The following is a 20767-nucleotide window of genomic DNA, read 5'->3' as shown; positions in this document are numbered from 1 at the left end:
GCAAAACATTAAAATTCAGTCTCTTTATGATAGATGATCTGTTTTTTTAATGCTATGCTTAACATTTCTAAAAGAGTATTTACATTAATTCTGCTCATCTTTCTCTTATTTTTTTCATTGATATATAGTTGATGTATAATATTGTAATTTTCTGATATACAACATAATGATTTACAATTTTAAATGTTACATTCCATTTATAGGTACTGTAAAATATTGGCTATATTCCCTGTGTGATACAATATATCCTTGTAGTTTTTTTTTTTAATATAATAATTTGTACCTCTTATTCCCCTAACTATATCTTGCTCCTTCCCCGCTTCTTTCTCCCCACTGGTAACTACTAGTTTTTTTCTCTATATCTCTGAGTCTCTTTCCTTTTCGTTATATTCACTGGTTTGTTTTATTTTATATATACCACATATAAATTATATCATACAGTATTTATGTTTCTCTGACTTATTTCACTTAGCATAATACTCTTCAATTCATCCATGTTGTTGCAAATAGCAAAATTTTACTCTTCTTTATGGCTGAGTAATATTCCATTGTATATAACAGAAGATATAGAAGATGTGTTACATATATAACCATATATGTACATAACATATATAAATATATATAACATATATAAATATATAAATTGAATATTTATACATCTATATAGATTTCCCTGGTAGCTCAGTTGGTAAAGAATCTGCCTGCAGTGCAGGAGACTCAGGTTCGATCCTGGGGTCAGAAAAATCCCCTGGAGAAGGAAATGACAACCACTCCAGTATTCTTGTCTGGAAAATCTCATGGACAGAAGAGGCTGGCAGGCTATACAGTCCATGGGACTGCAAAAGTTGGACATGACTAAACAACTAACACAGTTTCTAAATCCATTCATCCACTGATGGACACTTACATTGCTTCCATATCTAGGCGACTGTAAATGATGCTGCTATGAATATCTTATTAATTTATCCTTTGAAACAGATGAAAAATTATCTTAGGCACTGTGTTTATCTGCTAGTGGCCTTTACAAACAGTGACTTAAGTAAGATTGGTGTGAATTTTCCTGTTAATGTCAGAAACAGTCCTGAGAGACAACCCGGAAAGAGGGAAGCAACTCCACAGAGATGAGCAGCTTGGGATCCTTTACTTTTGCAAACTTTACTATCTGTCTGTCTGTCATGAGACAGACAGACTGTGGCTGTCATGAGAAAGGTTACCTCAAATCTGAAGATTGCTGCTGCTGCTCGGGACATCACATCTATGTTCTAGGCAGGAAGAAGGAAGACAGGCATAAGGCAAAAGGGGCCTTCCAGCTGAATCAGCCCTCTTTTTTGAGGAACTCTGACAGAACCCCCATTCAGCAACTTCTGCCTCATCATCCTAGTCATCAGAACTAATCATATGACCACATAAGAGAGGCTGGAAAAGGTGGTGATCCAGATCTTCTCAATGCCATATTCAGCAAAACTAGGATACTGTTAGTAAAGAACCAGGCAGGCAAAGAGCTGTCCTCTGCCTGCTATTCTGATTATTTATCGCTATTTAGGGTACATCATTATAGGAGATATTGATGGCACCCCACCCAGAGTCCTTTTATAGGCTAGCACACCATCCCTAGCTACTTTGAGTTTTGGCTGTTAATGGCTCCAAATGCCACCTTCTCAGAATTGGCTTCCACCGAAGTGACCCACATGGCTCAAAGATAAATGGGACTTTAATCCACCCTGTCTCCTTCCTATGCCCTCCAGGCTGCCTGAAACCAATGAATGACTGGTATGAGGGTATAAAAGTCAGACCACCTTTGCCTCAAGGTGGAAAAACACTGTGGTATCAATTTGCTATGACTTCTGGGTGGGATTAGGCTGAGATCAGACTTTGCACCAACATATTTGCTAAGCAAATGAGCAATTCAATTTTGTATTATATATGTGAACTCCCAAGGAACAAATGAGGAAAAAGAGAAATACCAATGGCTGTATTACTTCCTTGCTCTCCCTCTTTTGAGATACTGCCTCAGGCACTAACTTCCTTGTAATATATTTCTAAGCTTTACCCAGCTTCCCTACCCAGATCCATCTTTTCCAAAGAGCTTCCCACATTTCCATCTTTTCTCTGTTGCCTCTTTACTTAATCCTTATTAAAATTTAACAGTGAAAAAAAAAATTAACTGTGACTTTGGTGGTTTGTTTGCTGTGCCTGATTTTCTAAGGAAGAGTCATAAATCACCTCCTCCCTCTCTATATTTTTTGAGGGGCCTTTAGTAAACAGTTCTCAATCAAAACTTGGAATAACCAGATAATTGCAAATGACTAGAGCACAAATCTATTTCTTTGTTTTCATTTTTATATCAAATGATAGTACATTAAATTTCATGTACGTGAGAGCTTTCGGTAATCAGGTAATATATTTCAAAAATATCTAACATTTACATGACTATGATATACATCGAGAACAAAGAAACTCTGAAGTTATATTACAAACTTTATTGTGTGTGCTCAGTTTGCCTAGTTTTGACTGTTATCAAGTAGAATACATATCCATTATAATATGATTTGTTTTTTTTAAAGGAAGCAGTTTTATATAATTACCCAAGTTTAATTTAATTTGTATAGTAAATGCAATCAAGAAAAAACACACTTATGCATTTTTCACAAATTATTCTATCTAAAAGTAACAGGAGAATCTAAAATGATTAATTCTAGATAACAAGTACAATAATCTTTATTAGTTTTCATTGTTCCTTATTTCAGATAACTATGGACATCCTTTGAATTTTGTTGAAATTCTGTGGTCTAGACTTTAGAGCACAAAAATGTTTCCTAAACTTCCACTTGATCTGATCATTTGATTTATGGAAAGATCCCAAGTTAAACACTGAAATTTCTACTGTCTTTAGGTTATTTTTTCCTGGTCCAGATTCTTCCTCTTTTTAACTTCTATAAATTAAACATTCTCAAAATAATATTAATAAACATATCATTTAAAACAAAATACATAAATGAGTGTCATGAGCATGTAATTTCTTGATTTTGTGTACTTTATCCTATTGATGATTACTATTTATTACAGTTCATGACAGTTACGGAGGCTTTCTTCACATGTATCCTAAACACTTAATTCTGGGAAATGATTCAAAAATTATTCAGATTAAGTCAATGTTCACTTTTTAAAATTTGAACAAAATGAAGGTGTTCTAAGAGATTTTCAGAAATCCAATTAGAGTCATGCCAAATTGTATTGTAATAGATTGGACTGATATGCATATATTTGACTAAATTGCTCAGTTTTTCTGTAGTTGTGGCAAGCAGGGGTTACTCTCTAGTTGCAGTGCATGGGCTTCTCACCGAGGTGGCTTATTGGGGAGCGTGGGCTCCAGAGTGCATGGGCTTCAGTAGTTGAGGCACATGGGCTTAGTTGCCCTGTGGCATGTGGAATCTTCCTGGGCCAGGGATTGAACCCATATCCTCTGCACTGGCAGGTGGATTCTTAACCACTGGACCACCAGGGAAGTCCAGGACTTTCATTTTAAAGAAAACCAGTTACATTTTAAACAAACTTAAAGACACACAATGCCTTCATTTTTTTTTTTTTTGAAAGCAGAACTAAACATATATACACAGATGTATGTGTATCCATTAGTCACTCAGTCGTGTCTGACTCTGTGACCCCATGTATTATAGCCCACCAGGCTCCTCTGTCCATGGAATTTTCCAGGCAAGAATACTGGACTGGATTGCCATTTACTTCTCTGGGGATCTTCCTGACCCAGAGATCGAACCTGGCTCTCCTGCATTGCAGGCAGATTCTTTACCGCCTAAGCTACCAGGGAAACCCTACACAGATGTGTGTACGCAAACATATAAATATATATGTATAAATATATACATCTGTATATATATATATATATATATACACATATAACTTATTATAATAACATTACAATAATCCCTTTATTGAGTGCCTAATATTTGCCAAGCACTATTCCTGGCATGCTTGTACTTGTGATGCATCTCATATAAGTATTTTGATACAGGTAAAGTTAGCCCCATGTTACAGTGGAAGAAATGGAGCCTCAGAGAATTTAGGTAACTAGCTTAAGGGCACATAGCTGCTAAATGGTAGTGCTATGGAAATCTGGTACTTTGTTCACAGTAACCAATTAACCATGCTACCTCATCACATCTGTCACCTCCAGGCGTAACATGATGAGAAAAAGTAAGACTTTCCACTCATGCTCATGCTGCTGCTGCTGCTGCTGCTAAGTTGCTTCAGTTGTCCCACTCTGTGCGACCCGATAAACAGCAGCCCACCAGGCTCCCCTATCCCTGGGATTCTCCAGGCAAGAACACTGGAGTGGGTTGCCATTTCCTTCTCCAATGCATGAAAGTGAAAAGTGAAAGGGAAGTCGCTCAGTCGTGTCCGACTCTTCGAGACCCCATGGACTGCAGCCTACCAGGCTCCTCTGTCCATGGGATTTTCCAGGCAAGAGTACTGGAGTGGGGTGCCATTGCCTTCTCCGACTCATGCTCATAGATCAAGGAATTTGACTTATTCAGAATGTATGCAGTTACTGACAGTATGATGTTAAATCCTTTATTCATTTCTGTCATGGCAGCACACTTTCTAATAAAATAGGGTTTGTAAGGCACTTAGGCCTAAAACAAATGGACACAAAAGAGAGTTCTGAGGATATGTGGTTTATGATATTATTATTCTGTTTCCACTGGCTTAAGAATTTAATTAGAGTCCATTAAAAATCCTTAATTGGAACAGAGTATTGGAACATAAACAACAAGGTGATTAAAACCACATAACTGGACAAATACCTGGATAAGTAGCCACCACTACCATAGAGGAGGGGGAAGAACCGCTCAAGCACACCCTCTAATGAGGTGTCAGCTCTGAAGGCTGCTAGGAGACTTTTGCTGGAAAGCAGCCTTCCTGTGATGCTGACTCAGGGATGGGAATAAACTGAGAAGATGTGGAGACTGATCACACACACACACAAACTCCTAACACTTGGTGTCTAATAGCCCACATAGTAGCAAGACCATTCAGTATAAACAACTGCTGACTAATATGATAATATTATGTTAGGTATTAACTTACTTGCATACTTTAAAATTAAAAAGGAAATCCGTAAAATTATGCTTACCAAAGTGTATTGACTCGTCTTCTCTAAAGTCTAACTATGATACTCTCTAGGAGCCTGGTGGGCTGCAGTCCATGGGGTCGCTAACAGTCGGACATGACTGAGCGGCTTCACTTTCACTTTCCACTTTCTTGCATTGGAGAAGGAAATGGCAACCCACTCCAGTGTTCTTGCCTGGAGAATCCCAGGGACAGGGGAGCCTGGTGGGCTGACGTCTATGGGGTCGCACAGAGTCGGACACGACTGAAGCGACTTAGCAGCAGCAGCAGCAGCAGCAGTAATATTTGACACTATTCCCGTGGAGTTCAATTTATGGCCTTAATCCAGTTCTGGAGAACCAGAAGGCCCACCTCCTTTATATCCATATATAGGATCATTTTTCCTGTAATTAGGTAGACTCTGATGTTAGCCTTGGAACCTAGGAAATATTAATAGAACCAAAGTTTCTGTCTCTCTTGGTCATCATCCTTAGGTGACAAAGTTTGAAAACAGAAGTTGGCATTAGAACTTTTGAAACAAAACAGAAAGCAAAATTCAGAGACAACAGATGTTTGCTTATAAATTCATTATTTACTACATGTGCTATAGAAGTAACAGCCTGACTTGAACTTGAACTGTGTTAACTTAAGACAGAGTCAGACAACTATTAGAAACAAAGACCAGAATCAAAGAATCTGCAGTTTCCCTTCTAGGAGACTGCGGTCTTCACTGCCAGAGCAAAAGTCTCACCGATTAAATGAAATGCATGGTCAAATCTGATCTGAAATAGGCTTAATTCCATCTTCCAGTTGTGTCAAGCTTCAGTTCAGTTCAGTCGCTCAGTTGTGCCCTACTCTTTGCGACCCCATGGACTGCAGCACACCAGGCCTCCCTGTCCATCACCAACTCCTGGAGATCACTCAAACTCATGTCCATTGCGTTGGTGATGCCATCCAACCATCTCATCCTCTGTCGTCCCCTTCTCCTCCTGCCTTCAATCTTTCCCACCATCAGGGTCTTTTCCAATGAGTCGGTTCTTCACATCAGGTGGCCAAAGTATTGGAGTTTCAGCTTTTAGCATCAGTCCTTCCAATGAATATTCAGGACTGATTTCCTTTAGGATTGACTGGTTGGATCTCCTTGCTGTCCAAGAGACTCTCAGGAGTCTTCTCCAACACCACAGTTCAAAAGCATCAATTCTTCAGTTCTCAGCTTTCTTTATAGTCTCACTCTCTCATCCATACATGACTACTGGAAAAACCATAGCTTTGACTAGATAGACCTTTGTTGGTAAAGGAATGTCTCTGCTTCTTAATATGCTGTCTAGGTTGGTCATAGCTTTTCTTCCAAGGGTCAAACCTAAGAGTTGGTAAAGGTCAAGTTAGGTCTGCAAATGTGCTTGATTTATAAACCTAAACTGACTTCCATTCTGGGGACAAAACTAAAAAGGTCACTCCTCTCCTAAATACTTTGGAAATAAGCAGGCTTTACAGTTTTGGAGGATAAGCCAAATGAAAAGTTTTTAGGTTATGGAGTCTTCATAGTTGGAAACCACACTCATAGTAAAGAGAGCCCAAATATTAGTTATTTTTTTTAGTCTCTGGAATTCTAGACTAGTAAAGAAAATTCTAGGCCAGTGCATCTAAATCAGGGAAGATGTTTTGGATAGTGTATTTTAACAGCTGATATAAAGTCAAGGCAAAAGGATGAAGGGGACATAGAGAGGGGTAATAGAACAATGAGACACTAGGAGAAAATGTTTTTAGCTTAACTCATGGATGTCTGGGAAAATACAGGAAAGAATGCTCACTACCACTCCAGGTTAGCACCTCTCTGCTGTGTTTACTCTCCTGTATTCCTCTCTCTCTCTTCACTGCCAATGCCCATCCCACACCACCTCCAAGTCAGAAGATTCTAGAATGTTGGGGCAAATTGCGAGAGAAGAAAAGAAGAAACCAATTAGACGGGGACAGATAGAGATTTTGTAGGTTCTATCCACTTACGTGTGTGATTGGGCACACACAGTCTTTTTTTCATGCCTATTACATGTCTAAAACAGAGATAAACACAAATGAGAAGAAACAAATTGAGATGGCAAAGAGACATGCTATGTAACTTGCCCTCTTCTCCGACCCCTGCTCTCCCCTCTAAGCAGAGAGAGAAGTTCCTCACTATATTCCCATAGTGCATTGGTGATATTTTGTTACACCTATCACTCTGTATTTTATTATTTGCTTATATGGTTTTTACTCCACCTGGATTGCTTAGAACCAAGATATCTATGATATGTACTGTGTGTCTGAAGTAATGGGTAGAGTGCTGTGATTTCCCTACATTTTACTACATTTCATAGTAAAGGATGAAATATAGGAAGCATGTAATTGTTCCAATAAAACCTTATGATAAAATAACTTATGACTCACTCTTTATTATATTTTAGGTATTTAAGTTTATAGTGATGAGTCTCTTTTTAATGATCTAAGTAGTAGGTGGCTAGAAGGATAAAGGTAAACAGTATCCCAGCTCAACTATGTTATTAACACCCAATAGAAAAGTGTGGGTATCTATGCAAAAGTGAATTGGTCATGATATTAAAGTGGTTCAGTCACAGAAATTAAATTAGGTTAACTAAAACAACTCATTCATTTTTGCCATTTTACTTCTAAAATGATGAATCATGCCATTTTATCTGGTTCTGATATCCTTCAAGTCAAAATAATCAATATTAATGCAGTCAGAATTACCAAGTGAACTACTCTGTATGTCCATTAAGATTGTTTCACAGAAACTTCATTCACTATGACTCAATACATATTTACATGTTGAGATTGAGGTCTGTACATGATTATTTTTATAGGAAGAATTCTAAATCCAAAACCACCTCATTGGTTCAGATAATATGAACTATGGTGAAACTTTAGCACACTAAAAAATTTGGAGGATCCTCTACCATTGCAACAGAATTTCAGACCAAACCCCTAAGACTGACTAAAGTCATATTTTTATCACCTCCTTCTCCCTAATTTTATAAAGCTAGATAACTAACTATCCAGAAAATATGGCATATATGAATTGCAGTGATCTGGTTAACTCTTCTCAAAGATATTACATATTTTTGTTGTCACATATTTATAACTATGGGTAAGCTTATTTCAGTTTTCAAAATACACTTTGGTCTAGAATTGCACATAATTCCCAATGTGAGAGTAAACCATAATGCCTCATTTTATCCTCCATTACAGAAGACAATAGATGTGCATCTTCGAATGCAGTGTCCTGCACCAAGTGCCTTGCGCTGGGTCCGGAATGTGGATGGTGTGCTCAAGAGGTGTGCCTTTTTCCTTTCTTTCCCTTTTGGATCCTTTGTCTTTTCCTGCATGATTTCATTGACCTAATATTCTCTGCCTTGAAGATGCATCAGGAAAAAAGAAAGATATTGTTGAATATCAGGAAAATGTTCTTTGGTTTTATGCTTGGAAACAGCATGTTTGGCTGACTATAAGTATAACCTTTTTATTAGGAAAATTATGGTAATTTTAAAATGAAGTGCAAACCGTTTTATGTTTTCCATCTGTTCTATAGAAAGAATTGGCAAACACAGATAGTAACTTTTGATGGGTCATAGGCTTTGTGTGAAACTCTTGCTGCAGCTTGGGGCATTAGGTTATATATCCAAGTTGGATCATTGTTTTGTGCTTGCTTATTAAAGAAAAGCAAGCTAATTTATTATTCCATCTCATTTGTTTTTATTTGAAATACTTGGAGATAAGTGATTTGCTCCCTTTCATAACACTGAACATCAATTCACTGGCTACTTATGGAAAATTTGATGCTTTTGTTTGACATGTGACCCTACTCATGCAATATTGTGTACATTTAAATTCTGTGACATACAAAATAATCAGAAAATGTTTATTCTTCAAAATTAGTATTTTTGTAGTCAAATAAAGAGAAACATATCCCAATAACAAACTTTTTGGGAAAACAATTATAGTGTTTTCTTTCCTTGTTGGGCTCTAAAGTTGTTTTCAGTTATTTCTTTTGTTGGTAATTTTCAATCAAAACTACCTTATATATTAAGTTTCAGTGAAGAAGCCATCTGCTAATTTGGGGTTTTTAATGAGATTTCCTAGGTAACTTACAATTATTTATGTAGTTCCTGAAAATTGAAACTAATAGACTTTTAATGGCCTTTTGTTTGGCGTGAAGAGAAATCTCTAGCTTTTGCAACTTGTTGATTTAGTTGAAAAAATGGTACCTATCATTATCTTTACAATCTCTCCTGTTACTGCTTGCCCTTATGCATCCCCCAGGAGGAAACAGAAATATGAAAAGTAGCAAAGGATGATGGTCAATACTTTCTTCTATGCAGCAAGTCAAGGAAAAGGCAAGGGAAGGGCTCATGAATAGTAACCATATCTATAAGTAAGCAGTCCCCCTACTGACAGCCTGAACGCTTCCTGGATGTACTATTGGCTTTATCAGTCAGAAAAAAGATGCCACTCAAAACTAGGCAGTGCTTTGCCAGAATTCATGGAGCCACACAATGTAACAGGACAATTCCAGAGTTTCCAGGATCAGTTTCATTCCTCCTATGATCCAAATGACCAGGTAGAATTCACTCTTTTCTCTGAGCCTCCCTTTCCTCTTCTCTACAGCCTAAAGTTTGGAGTTTCCTTCCAGGTTTTCCTTGTCAGGTATGCTTGATATTCATCGATATGTTGGTATTTCCTGACCCTCACCCAACATTCCATTTTAGATTTTTACTGCAGCACTAAGGAAGATGATTGCCCTGGAGAAGGAAATGGCAACCCACTCCAGTATTTTTGCCTGGAGAATTCCATGGACAGAGAAGCTTGGCACGTTACAGTCCATAGGGTCACAAAGAATCTGACATGACTGAACACAAGGCACATGCTGAGGATACACAAAGAAAGATTATTACAGTTGTGAAGACTGTGCCAACTTAACTTCAGTTCCTTAGAACTTTAGTGATTATAGCTTAGAGGAGTTTTCAAAACATGGTTCAGAAACCCAGTTGTCAGCCAAGTGCAACATGCCAGCCATACAGAATCAGTCAGCTTCCAGAGATCACCCTTCTCCATTTCACACCTCTACTGGCACAAAAAATTGGAAGAGTCACAGTTATGGGAGCAGCAATGTCAGTCCTACCACAAGGGAGGGATTTTGTATATTCACAGGAGGAATAGGTGGTCATGTGGAAGGAGGTAAGCCAAGAAGGAAAGGTGGAGTGGCTTCCAGAGGTGTTTGCTATTGGTCCAATCCTCAGAAGGGGATCTCAGAAAACACCCAGAAATGACTTAGCTGTTCATGTCCCAAAATATTCTTCTATGTGGTACAAGGTAGCCTAATATTTATATTGAAAAAACAGGCTCTGAAATGAGATCAACTGGGATTCAAATCCCAGTTCCATCAGTTTCCAACTATGTATCCTTGGCCATGTTAACCTATGCACTGTGAACTTCAGTTTTCCCTAATTCTAAAATTCTAATTCTAAATTCTAATTCTAATTCCCTAATTCTAAAATGGAAATAATAACTGAAACTACGACAAGTGGTGGAGTTTAAATGAAACTGTATGTGGGAAGCATTTGGCACACAGGTATTGCTTAAGTTACTATAAGAGCTACAGTGAGACTCAAGCAATTCATTCAGACCTAAGAAAATCGCCTGAATTAAGAACACGTTAGAGGAAGCAACCTGTGTTAAGACTGTCACACTGGAAGATAAGATATTTGGTTTCCTTTGTTTGCTGGGTCAATCTGTTGTACTTTATTTTTGTTGGACTGTTTTGATTTTGCTAATGTGTGTATATTCAGTCACATGTTTCTATTCAGTCACAGTTTTTATTGTTGTCATAAACCTCAGCCTCTACACTGGGCTTTTGAAGTTCTGTACAGTTTTCCTTTTTTTTTTTTCTTTCTTTTTCCTTTTTTTTTCTTTTCTCTTTTTTATAATTATAATTTTTAATTTCTTTAAACCTATTATATTTTTTCTACATTTATTCCTTTCTTTGCCTTTCCTATTGTACTTTTCCCCTTGCAGTTAATCTTTGATGTATATAAATCTTCATCTACCTCTGTTTAACTTTGCATATCTATTCTTTCTTTCTTTTCTTTCTTTCCTTCCTCTCAATATATTTATTAGTTTTGTTTTCATTGCTTTATTTCCCACTTGGCACCTTGCTTTAGTTTTGTTTTCCAGTTTGTGCTTTAGTTAGTTTTGTTCTTAACTGGTAAATATAATTTTTTATTTCCTATTTTTACTGAGTCAATCTACTGCACTTAACTTTGTTGAACTGTTTTTACTTTGCTTATGGGTCTATATGTATATGTGTATATTCCATTATTTTAATTTTTATTTGCCTGATTTTGTAACTGCAATTTATCTGGGGTTCAAATTTGTTTTTTTGGTTTTGGGTATTTGTTTTAATCTCACTTAATGCCATAACAAACCACTTGTGGAATCTTAGTTCCTGACCAGAAATCAAGACCTGAGCCTTTGGAGTGGGAGCACTGACTCCAAGACCCTAGACTACCAAAGAACTAACTCTAGGGAGTATCAAATAGTGAGAACTCACACAAAGGAAACCGCTTAAATATAAGACTAGGCGTCACCCAACCACCAGTAGCACCTTGTGCAGGACACCTCATCTAAACAACAAACAAAACAAAAATACAAACACAATCATCAGCAGATAGGAGTACCACCTCACTCAGCCTTGCCCATCAGAGGAAAAACAAACAAAACTCAGCACAATCTCACCCTATATGAAGCTTACACAAACCACTGGACCAACTTTAAGATGACAGAAACCAAAAGGAAGAAAGAATTCAGTCTTGAAGCCTGGGAAAAGGAGACCTCAAACACAATTAGTTAAAAAAAAAATGAAAAGGCAGAGAAATATTACACAAATGAAGGAATAAACTAGAAACACAGAAATCCAAATAAATAAAGAGGAAATAGGCAAATTACCTGAAAAAGAATTCAGAATAATGAGAGTAAAGGTGATCAAAAACCTTGAAAACAAAATGGAGAAAATGCAAGACTCAATTAACAAAGACCTAGAAGAATTAAAGAATAAACACACAGAGACAACACAATTACTGAAATTAAAAATACTCTAGAAGGAATCAATAGCAGACTGTCTGAAGCAGAAGAACAAATTAGTGAGCTGGAAGATAAAATGTTGGAAATAACTTCTGAAGAGCAGAATAAAGTAAAAAGAATGAAAAGAACTGAGGACAGTCTCAGAGACCTCTGGGACAAAATCAAATGCACCAGCATTCGCATTATAGGGGTCCAAAAGAACAGGATAAAATGAAAGGGTATGAGAAAATTTTTGAAGAGATTATATATAAACTCATACACCATGATCAAGTTGGGTTTATTCCAGGAATGCAAGGATTCTTCAATATATTAAAATCAATCAGTGTGATACACCATATTAACAAATTGAAAGATAAAAACCATATGATCATCTCAATATATGCAGAAAAAGCCTTTGACAAAATTCAGCACCTATTTATCATTAAAATTCTTCAAGTAATGGGCATAGAAGGAACATACCTCGACATAGTAAAGGCCATATATGATAAGCCTACAGCAAACATTATTCTCAATGGTGAAAAACTGAAAGCATTCACCCTAAGATCAGGAACAAGACAAGAGTGTCCACTTTCACCACTGTTATTCAACATTGTTCTAGAAGTCCTAGCTTCAGCAATCAGAGAAGAAAAAGGAATAAAAGGGATCTAGATCAGAAAAGAAGAAATAAAGCTCTCACTATTTGCAGATGACATGATACTGTACATAGAAAACCCTAAAGATAGTATCAGAAAATTACTAGAGCTAATCAATGAATTTAGCAAAGCTGCTGGATACAAAATCAATACACAAAAATCATTTTTGCATTTCTTGCATTTCTATATACTGTCAAGGAAAATCAGAATGAGAAACCAAGGAGTCAATCCCATTCACCACTGCAACAAAAAGAATTATATATCTAGGGAAAAAATCTACCCAAGGAGACAAGAGAACTGTACACAGAAAATTATAAGACACTAATGAAGGAAACAAAAAATTACATAAACAGATGGAGATATATTCCATGTTCCTGGCTAGGAAGAATCAATATTGTAAAAATGACTATTTAGCAAACTCAGTCTACAGATTCTTGTGATCCCTATCAAATTACCAATGGCATTTTTCAAAGAACTAGAACAAAAAATTTTACAATTCAGATGGAAACACAAAGAACCCAAACAGCCAAAGCAGTCTTGAGAAATAAAAATGGAGCTGGAGGAATCAACTTTCCTGACTTCTGATTACACTACAAAGCTACAGTCATCTATACAGTATGGTACTAGCACAAAACAGAAATATAGACCAATGGAGCAAGACAGAATGCCCAGAAATAAACCCATGCACTTACGGGTGCCTTATTTTTGACAAAGGAGGCAAGAATATACAATGGGGCAAAGACAGCCTCTTCAACAAACGGTGCTGGGAAAATTGGACAGCTACATGGTACTGAAGAATTTATTTACATGGCAGCAATGGAGAAACAGGCATAGAGAATAGACTTATGGTCATGGGGAGAGGGGAAGAGGGGGGGAGATGTATGGAAAGAGTAACATGGAAACTTATATTACCATATGTAAAATAGATAGCCAACAGGAATTTTTTGTATGGCTTGGGAAACTCAAATAGGGGCTCTGTATCAACCTAGAGGGGTGGGATGGGGAGGCAGATGGGAGGGAGGTTCAAAAGGGAGGGGATATATGTATGCCTATGACTGATTCATGTTGCGGTTCGACAGAAAACAACATAAGTCTGTAAAGCAATTATCCTTAAATAAATTAATTAATTTTTAAAAAGTCACTGGCCATATCATTAACAGAAGGAGCTGTCCAGTCCCCACATGCTGACTGGGTATCATTGACAGGAAAAATGCTATGGTTATTTTTGAAAGATCACCCACAATTAGGCACATATGCAACTGATGGTTTTATTTCTTAGCCAGCAAGGGTAGAGGGACAAGAAAGGAAGATGCACTTTTTTCTCTGTGCGTGATCAGAAAAGATAAGCAAAAATAACGTAAGCCTGGTTTTTATAACTCTCAAAGCTGGACAAAAGTAAAAGTTCACTAGAAAATTTACACAGAGTATAATCAAATGGTCTGCATTCTTGTGTAGCGTGTTAATCTGTGATTTTATATATTTTGACTTCTCTTTCTCTCCATGCTACATAAATATAACTGGAAAATACTTAGAACAGACAAGAGTGTATTAATATTATCTAGTTCAATGTTTCATATCCCTTTTAACATATGTGAAAGACTTGACATATCTCTGTCGGGAAAAAGAGACAAACATATCTGAAAGTTTTAAAGGCTTCTCTGTCTTTTCTGCCTGATACGTCAGACACAGGTTGTGCCTGCATAGCCAAAAGTTTTCAGGTCAGCCTTGGAACATAATTAAACTAAACTATAATATTGGGATTTCTTTGGAAGGAATGATGCTAAAGCTGAAACTCCAGTACTTTGGCCACCTCATGCGAAGAGTTGACTCATTGGAAAAGACCCTGATGCTGGGAGGGATTGGGGGCGGGAGGAGAAGGGGACGACACAGGATGAGACATCTGGATGGCATCACCGACTAGATGCACATGAGTTTGGGTGAACTCCGGGAGTTGGTGATGGACAGGGAGGCCTGGCGTGCTGCAATTCATGGGGTCACAAAGAGTCGGACACGACTGAGCGACTGATCTGATCTGATCTGATAATATTGGGTTGGCCAAAAAGTTCATTCAGATTTTTCATGTCAGCTTACTGAAAAACTCAAACAAACTTTTTGGCCAGCCCAATACAAAGAGCTTTCACTGTTAAAAAGGAAAATGATAGAATCTTTTCATTTCTATGAAGATTTCCATGCTTGGAGCATAGAAAAGACTCAGAAATGAGTACAAGAAAAACCTTTTCCTATTTATATCTCCAGATTACTACATTAAATGGATGAAAGTGACGACTGATGAAAAGTCAACTAGGGTAATAACTTCAGCCTGGGTGTTTCATTCTCAAGTAGGTTTTAGATGCAGACAGTTGGGAGGATGATTTTGCTTGAATATTTCTTATAAAAAAGTAAAATATAAGAATTAGAAGACATTGAAATGACTCAAATCACCAAAAGTTAAAAGGGTGTGGTTTCAAATTCTTTTCTTTTATACAAAGTGGAGAGCAGGCCACAAGTGGGTAGGGGCAGCATTCCATTCTTTGTTTTGATGCCACGATCTGATCTTTTCTTCCCTTTTCAAATCTGTCAAATTGGCAACGTATTTCTAACTTAGTTTTTACAGTAAAGTAAAAACAGCCATGCTGATTCAGACACTGCAAAACAATTGAGACTTTTTTGCCTATTTCAGCAAAATGATTTGACATTTAAAGGTCAAATGATATAGCTTGATGTATAGTTGCAGTGAATTAACCACCCTCCCTTCTCTTTCATTCTATATACATAAATCACAAAATTCTGGCCGAAAAGAAAAATCAGAGTCTTTTGGATCATATTTACTTTCCTAATTTGAAGTCCTGCAGTTTTCACTTTTGTAAAACACATGTGGCCTTTGGTCTGTGGCCTGTCACGGGAGGCATGAATGAGCATACATGTACCAAGGCCTATATGCCCTCAGTATTCCCCAGGCTCTAAAAACAGATGAGATCCCCTCATCTAGTCCCATAAATCTAGCAGTATATGCCACCTTTCTTTGAGTAGCTCCAAGTTGTTTAAGAACTAAGTCTTACATTTTGTACCCCTAAGTTTTATCAATAAATAGGATAAATTTGGTAATGAGAAATTAAGGCTTTAAACATTTTAAATTTCAGGCTAAAATCTAGGTGTGTGGCCATCAGCAAGGCAATTGTTTTCATTCCCATGAAGTCATTCACCAATGACACCTGGAGATTTTGATTGAAAAGAACATATTCTTTCTTGTCTTTTAATTATATTTTTATTATAACTGTGCACCACACTCTAATTCAGGATCAGTACTGTGAAGAGTAACATACTAAACATTTTTGTGCCACATACTGTCTCTGTTGTGCAGCCTTCTTCTTTTTTATTGTTTTCAGTTCAGTTCAGTTCAGTTCAGTCACTCAGTCATGTCCGACTCTTTGTAACCCATGAATTGTAGCACGCCAGGCCTCCCTGTCCATCACCAACTCCCGGAGTTCACCCAAACTCATGTGCATCTAGTCGGTGATGCCATCCAGATGTCTCATCCTGTGTCGTCCCCTTCTCCTCCTGACCCCAATCCCTCCCAGCATCAGAGTCTTTTCCAATGAGTCAACTCTTCACATGAGGTGGCCAAAGTACTGGAGTTTCAGCTTTAGCATCATTCCTTCCAAAGAACACTCAGGGCTGATCTTCTTCAGAATGGACTGGTTGGAACTCCTTGCAGTCCAAGGGACTCTCAAGAGTTTTCTCCAACACCACAGTTCAAAAGCATCAATTCTTCGGTGCTCAGCCTTCTTCACAGTCCAACTCTCACATCCATACATGATCACAGGAAAAACCATAGCCTTCACTAGACGGACCTTTGTTGGCAAAGTAATATCTCTATATATGCTATCTAGGTTGGTCATAACTTTCCTTCTAAGGAGTAAGCGTCTTTTAATTTCATGGCTGCAGTCACCATCTGCAGTGATTTTGGAGCCCCCAAAAATATAGTCTGACACTGTTTCCACTGTTTCCTCATCTATTTCCCATGAAGTGATGGGACCAGATGCCATGATGTTAGTTTTCTGAATGTTGAGCTTTAAGCCAACTTTTTCACTCTCCTCTTTCACTTTCATCAAGAGGCTTTTGAGTTCCTCTTCACTTTCTGCCATAAGTGTGGTGTCATCTGCATATCTGAGGTTATTGATATTTCTCCTGGCAATCTTGATTCCAGCTTGTGCTTCTTCCAGCCCAGCGTTTCTCATGATGTACTCTGCATATAAGTTAAATAAGCAGGGTGACAATATACAGCCTTGACGTACTCCTTTTCCTATTTGGAACCAGCCTGTTGTTCCATGTCCGGTTCTAACTGTTGCTTCCTGACCTGCATACAGGTTTCTCAAGAGGCAGGTCAGGTGGTCTGGTATTCCCATCTCTTTCATAATTTTCCACAGTTTATTGTGATCCACACAGTCAAAGGCTTTGGCATAGTCAATAAAGCAGAAATAGATAGCATATTAAAAATGTAAAAGGTATTTTTTAACACTCAAGCCATACATCTACGAGCTATGGTTGTGTTTGTCTCACTGTCTCTAGTTTTCCAACCCTTGTTCTAAATTGACAGAATTAAATTAAAATCCTTATATGAATGTTTTTATACTGCCTACTTCCATTCCATCTAATTCTGCATCAGTGCTAGGGATCTCTGTATTCATAATTAGTGATCTCACATTCAAGTAATATTAAACTTGATAATCTCCTTTCTCCATAACTCTATGACATTCTTTGCTTCCTCTAAATTTAATGCCTATCAAAAGCAGAGACATTACTCTGCCAACAAAGGTCCGTCTAGTCAAGGCTATGGTTTTTCCAGTAGTCATGTATGTGGATGTGAGAGTTGGACTGTGATGAAAGCTGAGCACCGACAAATTGATGCTTTTGAACTGTGGTGTTGGAGAAGACTCTTGAGGGTCCCTTGGACTGCAAGGAGATCCAACCAGTCCATTCTAAAGGAGATCAGTCCTGGGTGTTCTTTGGAAGGAATGATGCTAAAGCTGAAGCTCCAGTACTTTGGCCATCTCATGCTAAGAGTTGACTCATTGTAAAAGACTCTGATGCTGGGAGGGATTGGGGGCAGGAGGAGAAGGGGATGACAGAGGATGAGATGGCTGGATCGCATCACCGACTTGATGGATGTGAGTTTGAGTGAACTCTGGGAGTTGGTGATGGACAGGGAGGCCCGGCGTGCTCCAGTTCATGGGGTCGCAAGGAGTCAGACACAACTGAGTGACTGAACTAATTAACTAACTAATGATAATTACATTAACTCACTTAATGGTTGAATTCTCTAATGGTCTGCTGACTTAAACAGGGACTCTATCCGTCTTGTTCCATTCTGCATCCTCAGTACCTAACAGAACTACTGAGTTAGTATTCAATCAATACTCTTTTGATTGAATGAATACTTGATTGGAAATGCAATTTTTTGAATCATTTGAACCGGAGAAGGAATGACTGAATGCCAGATCAAAATAACCACTCCCAGGAAGATCACTAAGCAAATATTCATCTAATATATATAGCAAATATCCCAAATAATTCAGGCCAACATTATATATAATAAACTATATTTCTATACTTTTCAATACATTTTCTGTTCTTAGGGAGAAAAACTGGTTACATGACAAATAAAAATATTAAATTTTTCTCAGTCAAGATAAATTTTAAGCTTGCTCAACTAATTCCAAGTTTATTGGATGGCTATGGAATTAGCATGAACTAACCAATGCTGAATTGTAATGAAAGTTCAAGATTCAGTTGCAAAATCAGGAGAATCTGAGCTGCAATTTTATATCTCCCAGACTCACTGTGGCATCTTCCTTGGTTTACTGAATTACTTACATGCTATTATGCGTATAAGAAGTGAGGGAATTTTCAGTCCAAGAAATATAGATTTCCAGTTCATTCTTTTATGAATTTTGGTACCTCATTAGGCATGTGATTTCTGAGGACTTGCTCCCACATTCTAAACATAATAGAATATAGTAAACATACCAGTTGGGTTCTTTGAAAATTAAAGCTTAAGTGCAGAACCACACTGAATGGTCTATTTTGCCTAAATTTTCTTCTGGAGCAGTATTTCCAAAGTAAAATATTTAGAAAGAATTAAATTGGTATAATTTTACAGTGATCAGTTAATAATATTTAAAGTACTTGGTTTAAATCTCCTTTTTAATATTCATTTTTTCTTTCAAAATAAGATTTAGAAATTAAACTTATTTAAGACAAATTTGCCAGTATTCTTCTTGGAAACATGCAGCTATTCTTAACAGTCATATAATTTGTACAATATTGGAAGATGGTTTCTTGGTAGTACTCATTATGTGGTTTTCTTTGGTTATAACTGGGATGATATGCACTAAAACATCATTGATTTTCCTTCTTTTAAACAGGATTTCATTTCAGGTGGATCAAAGAATGAACGTTGTGACACTGTTTCCAATTTAATACACAAAGGCTGCTCAATTGATTTAATAGAATACCCTTCTGTGCGTGTAATGCCAAGTGAAAATGAAATTAATACCCAGGTGACACCAGGAGAAGTGCTGATCCAGCTGCATCAAGGTACGGTTATTTTCAAATATATCAACGTTTATTCTCAAGTTAGAATTGTATCTAGCCTTTGTTGCTGTATATGTGCTCAGTCCTGTCTGACTCTTTGCGACCCCATGGACTGTAGCCCACCAGGCTCCTCTGTCCATGGGATTTCCCAGGCAAGAATACTGGAGTGGGTTGCCATTTCCTTCACCAAAGGATCTTCCTGACCAAGGGATCAAACTCATATCTCCTGTGTCTCATGCATTGGTAGGCAGATTCTTTACCACTGAGTCACCTGGGAAGCTCCTGCTGCTAAGTCACTCCAGTCGTGTCTGACTCTGTGTGACCCCATAGACGGCAGCCCACCAGGCTCCGCCATCCCTGAGATTCTCCAGGCAAGAACACTGGAGTGGGTTGCCATTTCCTTCTCCAATGCATGAAAGTGAAAAGTGAAAGAGAAGTCACTCAGTCGTGTCCGACCCTCAGCAACCCCATGGACTGCAGCCTTCCAGGTGCCTCCATCCATGGGATTTTCCAGGCAAGAATACTGGGAAGCTCCTAACTAGCCTTATTTGTTCATATTTAACATTTTATGACAGGCAGTATTGTTGCTGTAGAAATGACAGTGGGCTCAGAATCAAGAAATCAGAATTCTAGTCTTTCTTGTGCCTATAGCTAGCTAGCTGTGTGGCCTCGGACATTCTCTGCAAACCTGACCACGCTATATTATAATTATGTGTTTCCAGTCTTGATCACATTATACTATAATTGTGTTCCTAGGACACTGCCAGCTCTGTATAAGAAGAAGAACATGTTTTATTCCATTTTGTTTTTCCAATGCCTATCAGAGTGCTGGCATGTAGTAAGCATTCCATAAGTGTTTGCTGAATTTGTTAGTTGATTAATTAGTAAGAGATGTGAATTAGTCTTAGAGCCTCTGTGATAAGCTTTTAAAAACAAAACTATAATTCATAATTATCATAATTAACTTGAGCTGCTTTAGTCCCTGAGAGTAGTGCACACTTTTCGTCCTATACTTCTCTAATACTTGTCCTTCCATACATTTGTATTCCACAGTTTGGCGTATGTAGTAGGCCACTGGAAATTATTCATTTTTTTTAGTGCCAGAGAGTCTTTTAGTGCCAGAGAGTTTTTTTAGTGTCATCGAGCAAACTGCATATGGCAAGATAAGTTCAAGTACAAAGATATGCATCACTAAATTATATACATTTAGTTTTAAGTGGTATGCAGTTGCCTTGAAGCCTTCATTATTTCATTTTGGGTGGTCTTGTCCTGTTACTAAATTT

At 37.6% G+C, this 20767-nt stretch overlaps 1 protein-coding gene across 1 annotated transcript in view; it reads left to right on the top strand.

The window, feature by feature from the left end:
• Window positions 1–20767, top strand: part of ITGB8 (integrin subunit beta 8) — a 98164-nt gene that overhangs the window by 27425 nt on the left and 49972 nt on the right. The window contains exons 2-3 of the mRNA XM_027539961.1: window positions 8371–8456; window positions 19316–19487. Coding sequence (XP_027395762.1) covers window positions 8371–8456; window positions 19316–19487 — 258 coding nt within the window. The remainder of the gene's footprint in view (window positions 1–8370; window positions 8457–19315; window positions 19488–20767) is intronic.

This window comes from Bos indicus x Bos taurus, chromosome 4 (assembly GCF_003369695.1).
Source record: "Bos indicus x Bos taurus breed Angus x Brahman F1 hybrid chromosome 4, Bos_hybrid_MaternalHap_v2.0, whole genome shotgun sequence".
NCBI lineage: Eukaryota > Metazoa > Chordata > Mammalia > Artiodactyla > Bovidae > Bos > Bos indicus x Bos taurus.
This window is presented reverse-complemented; position numbering and strand designations above follow the sequence as displayed.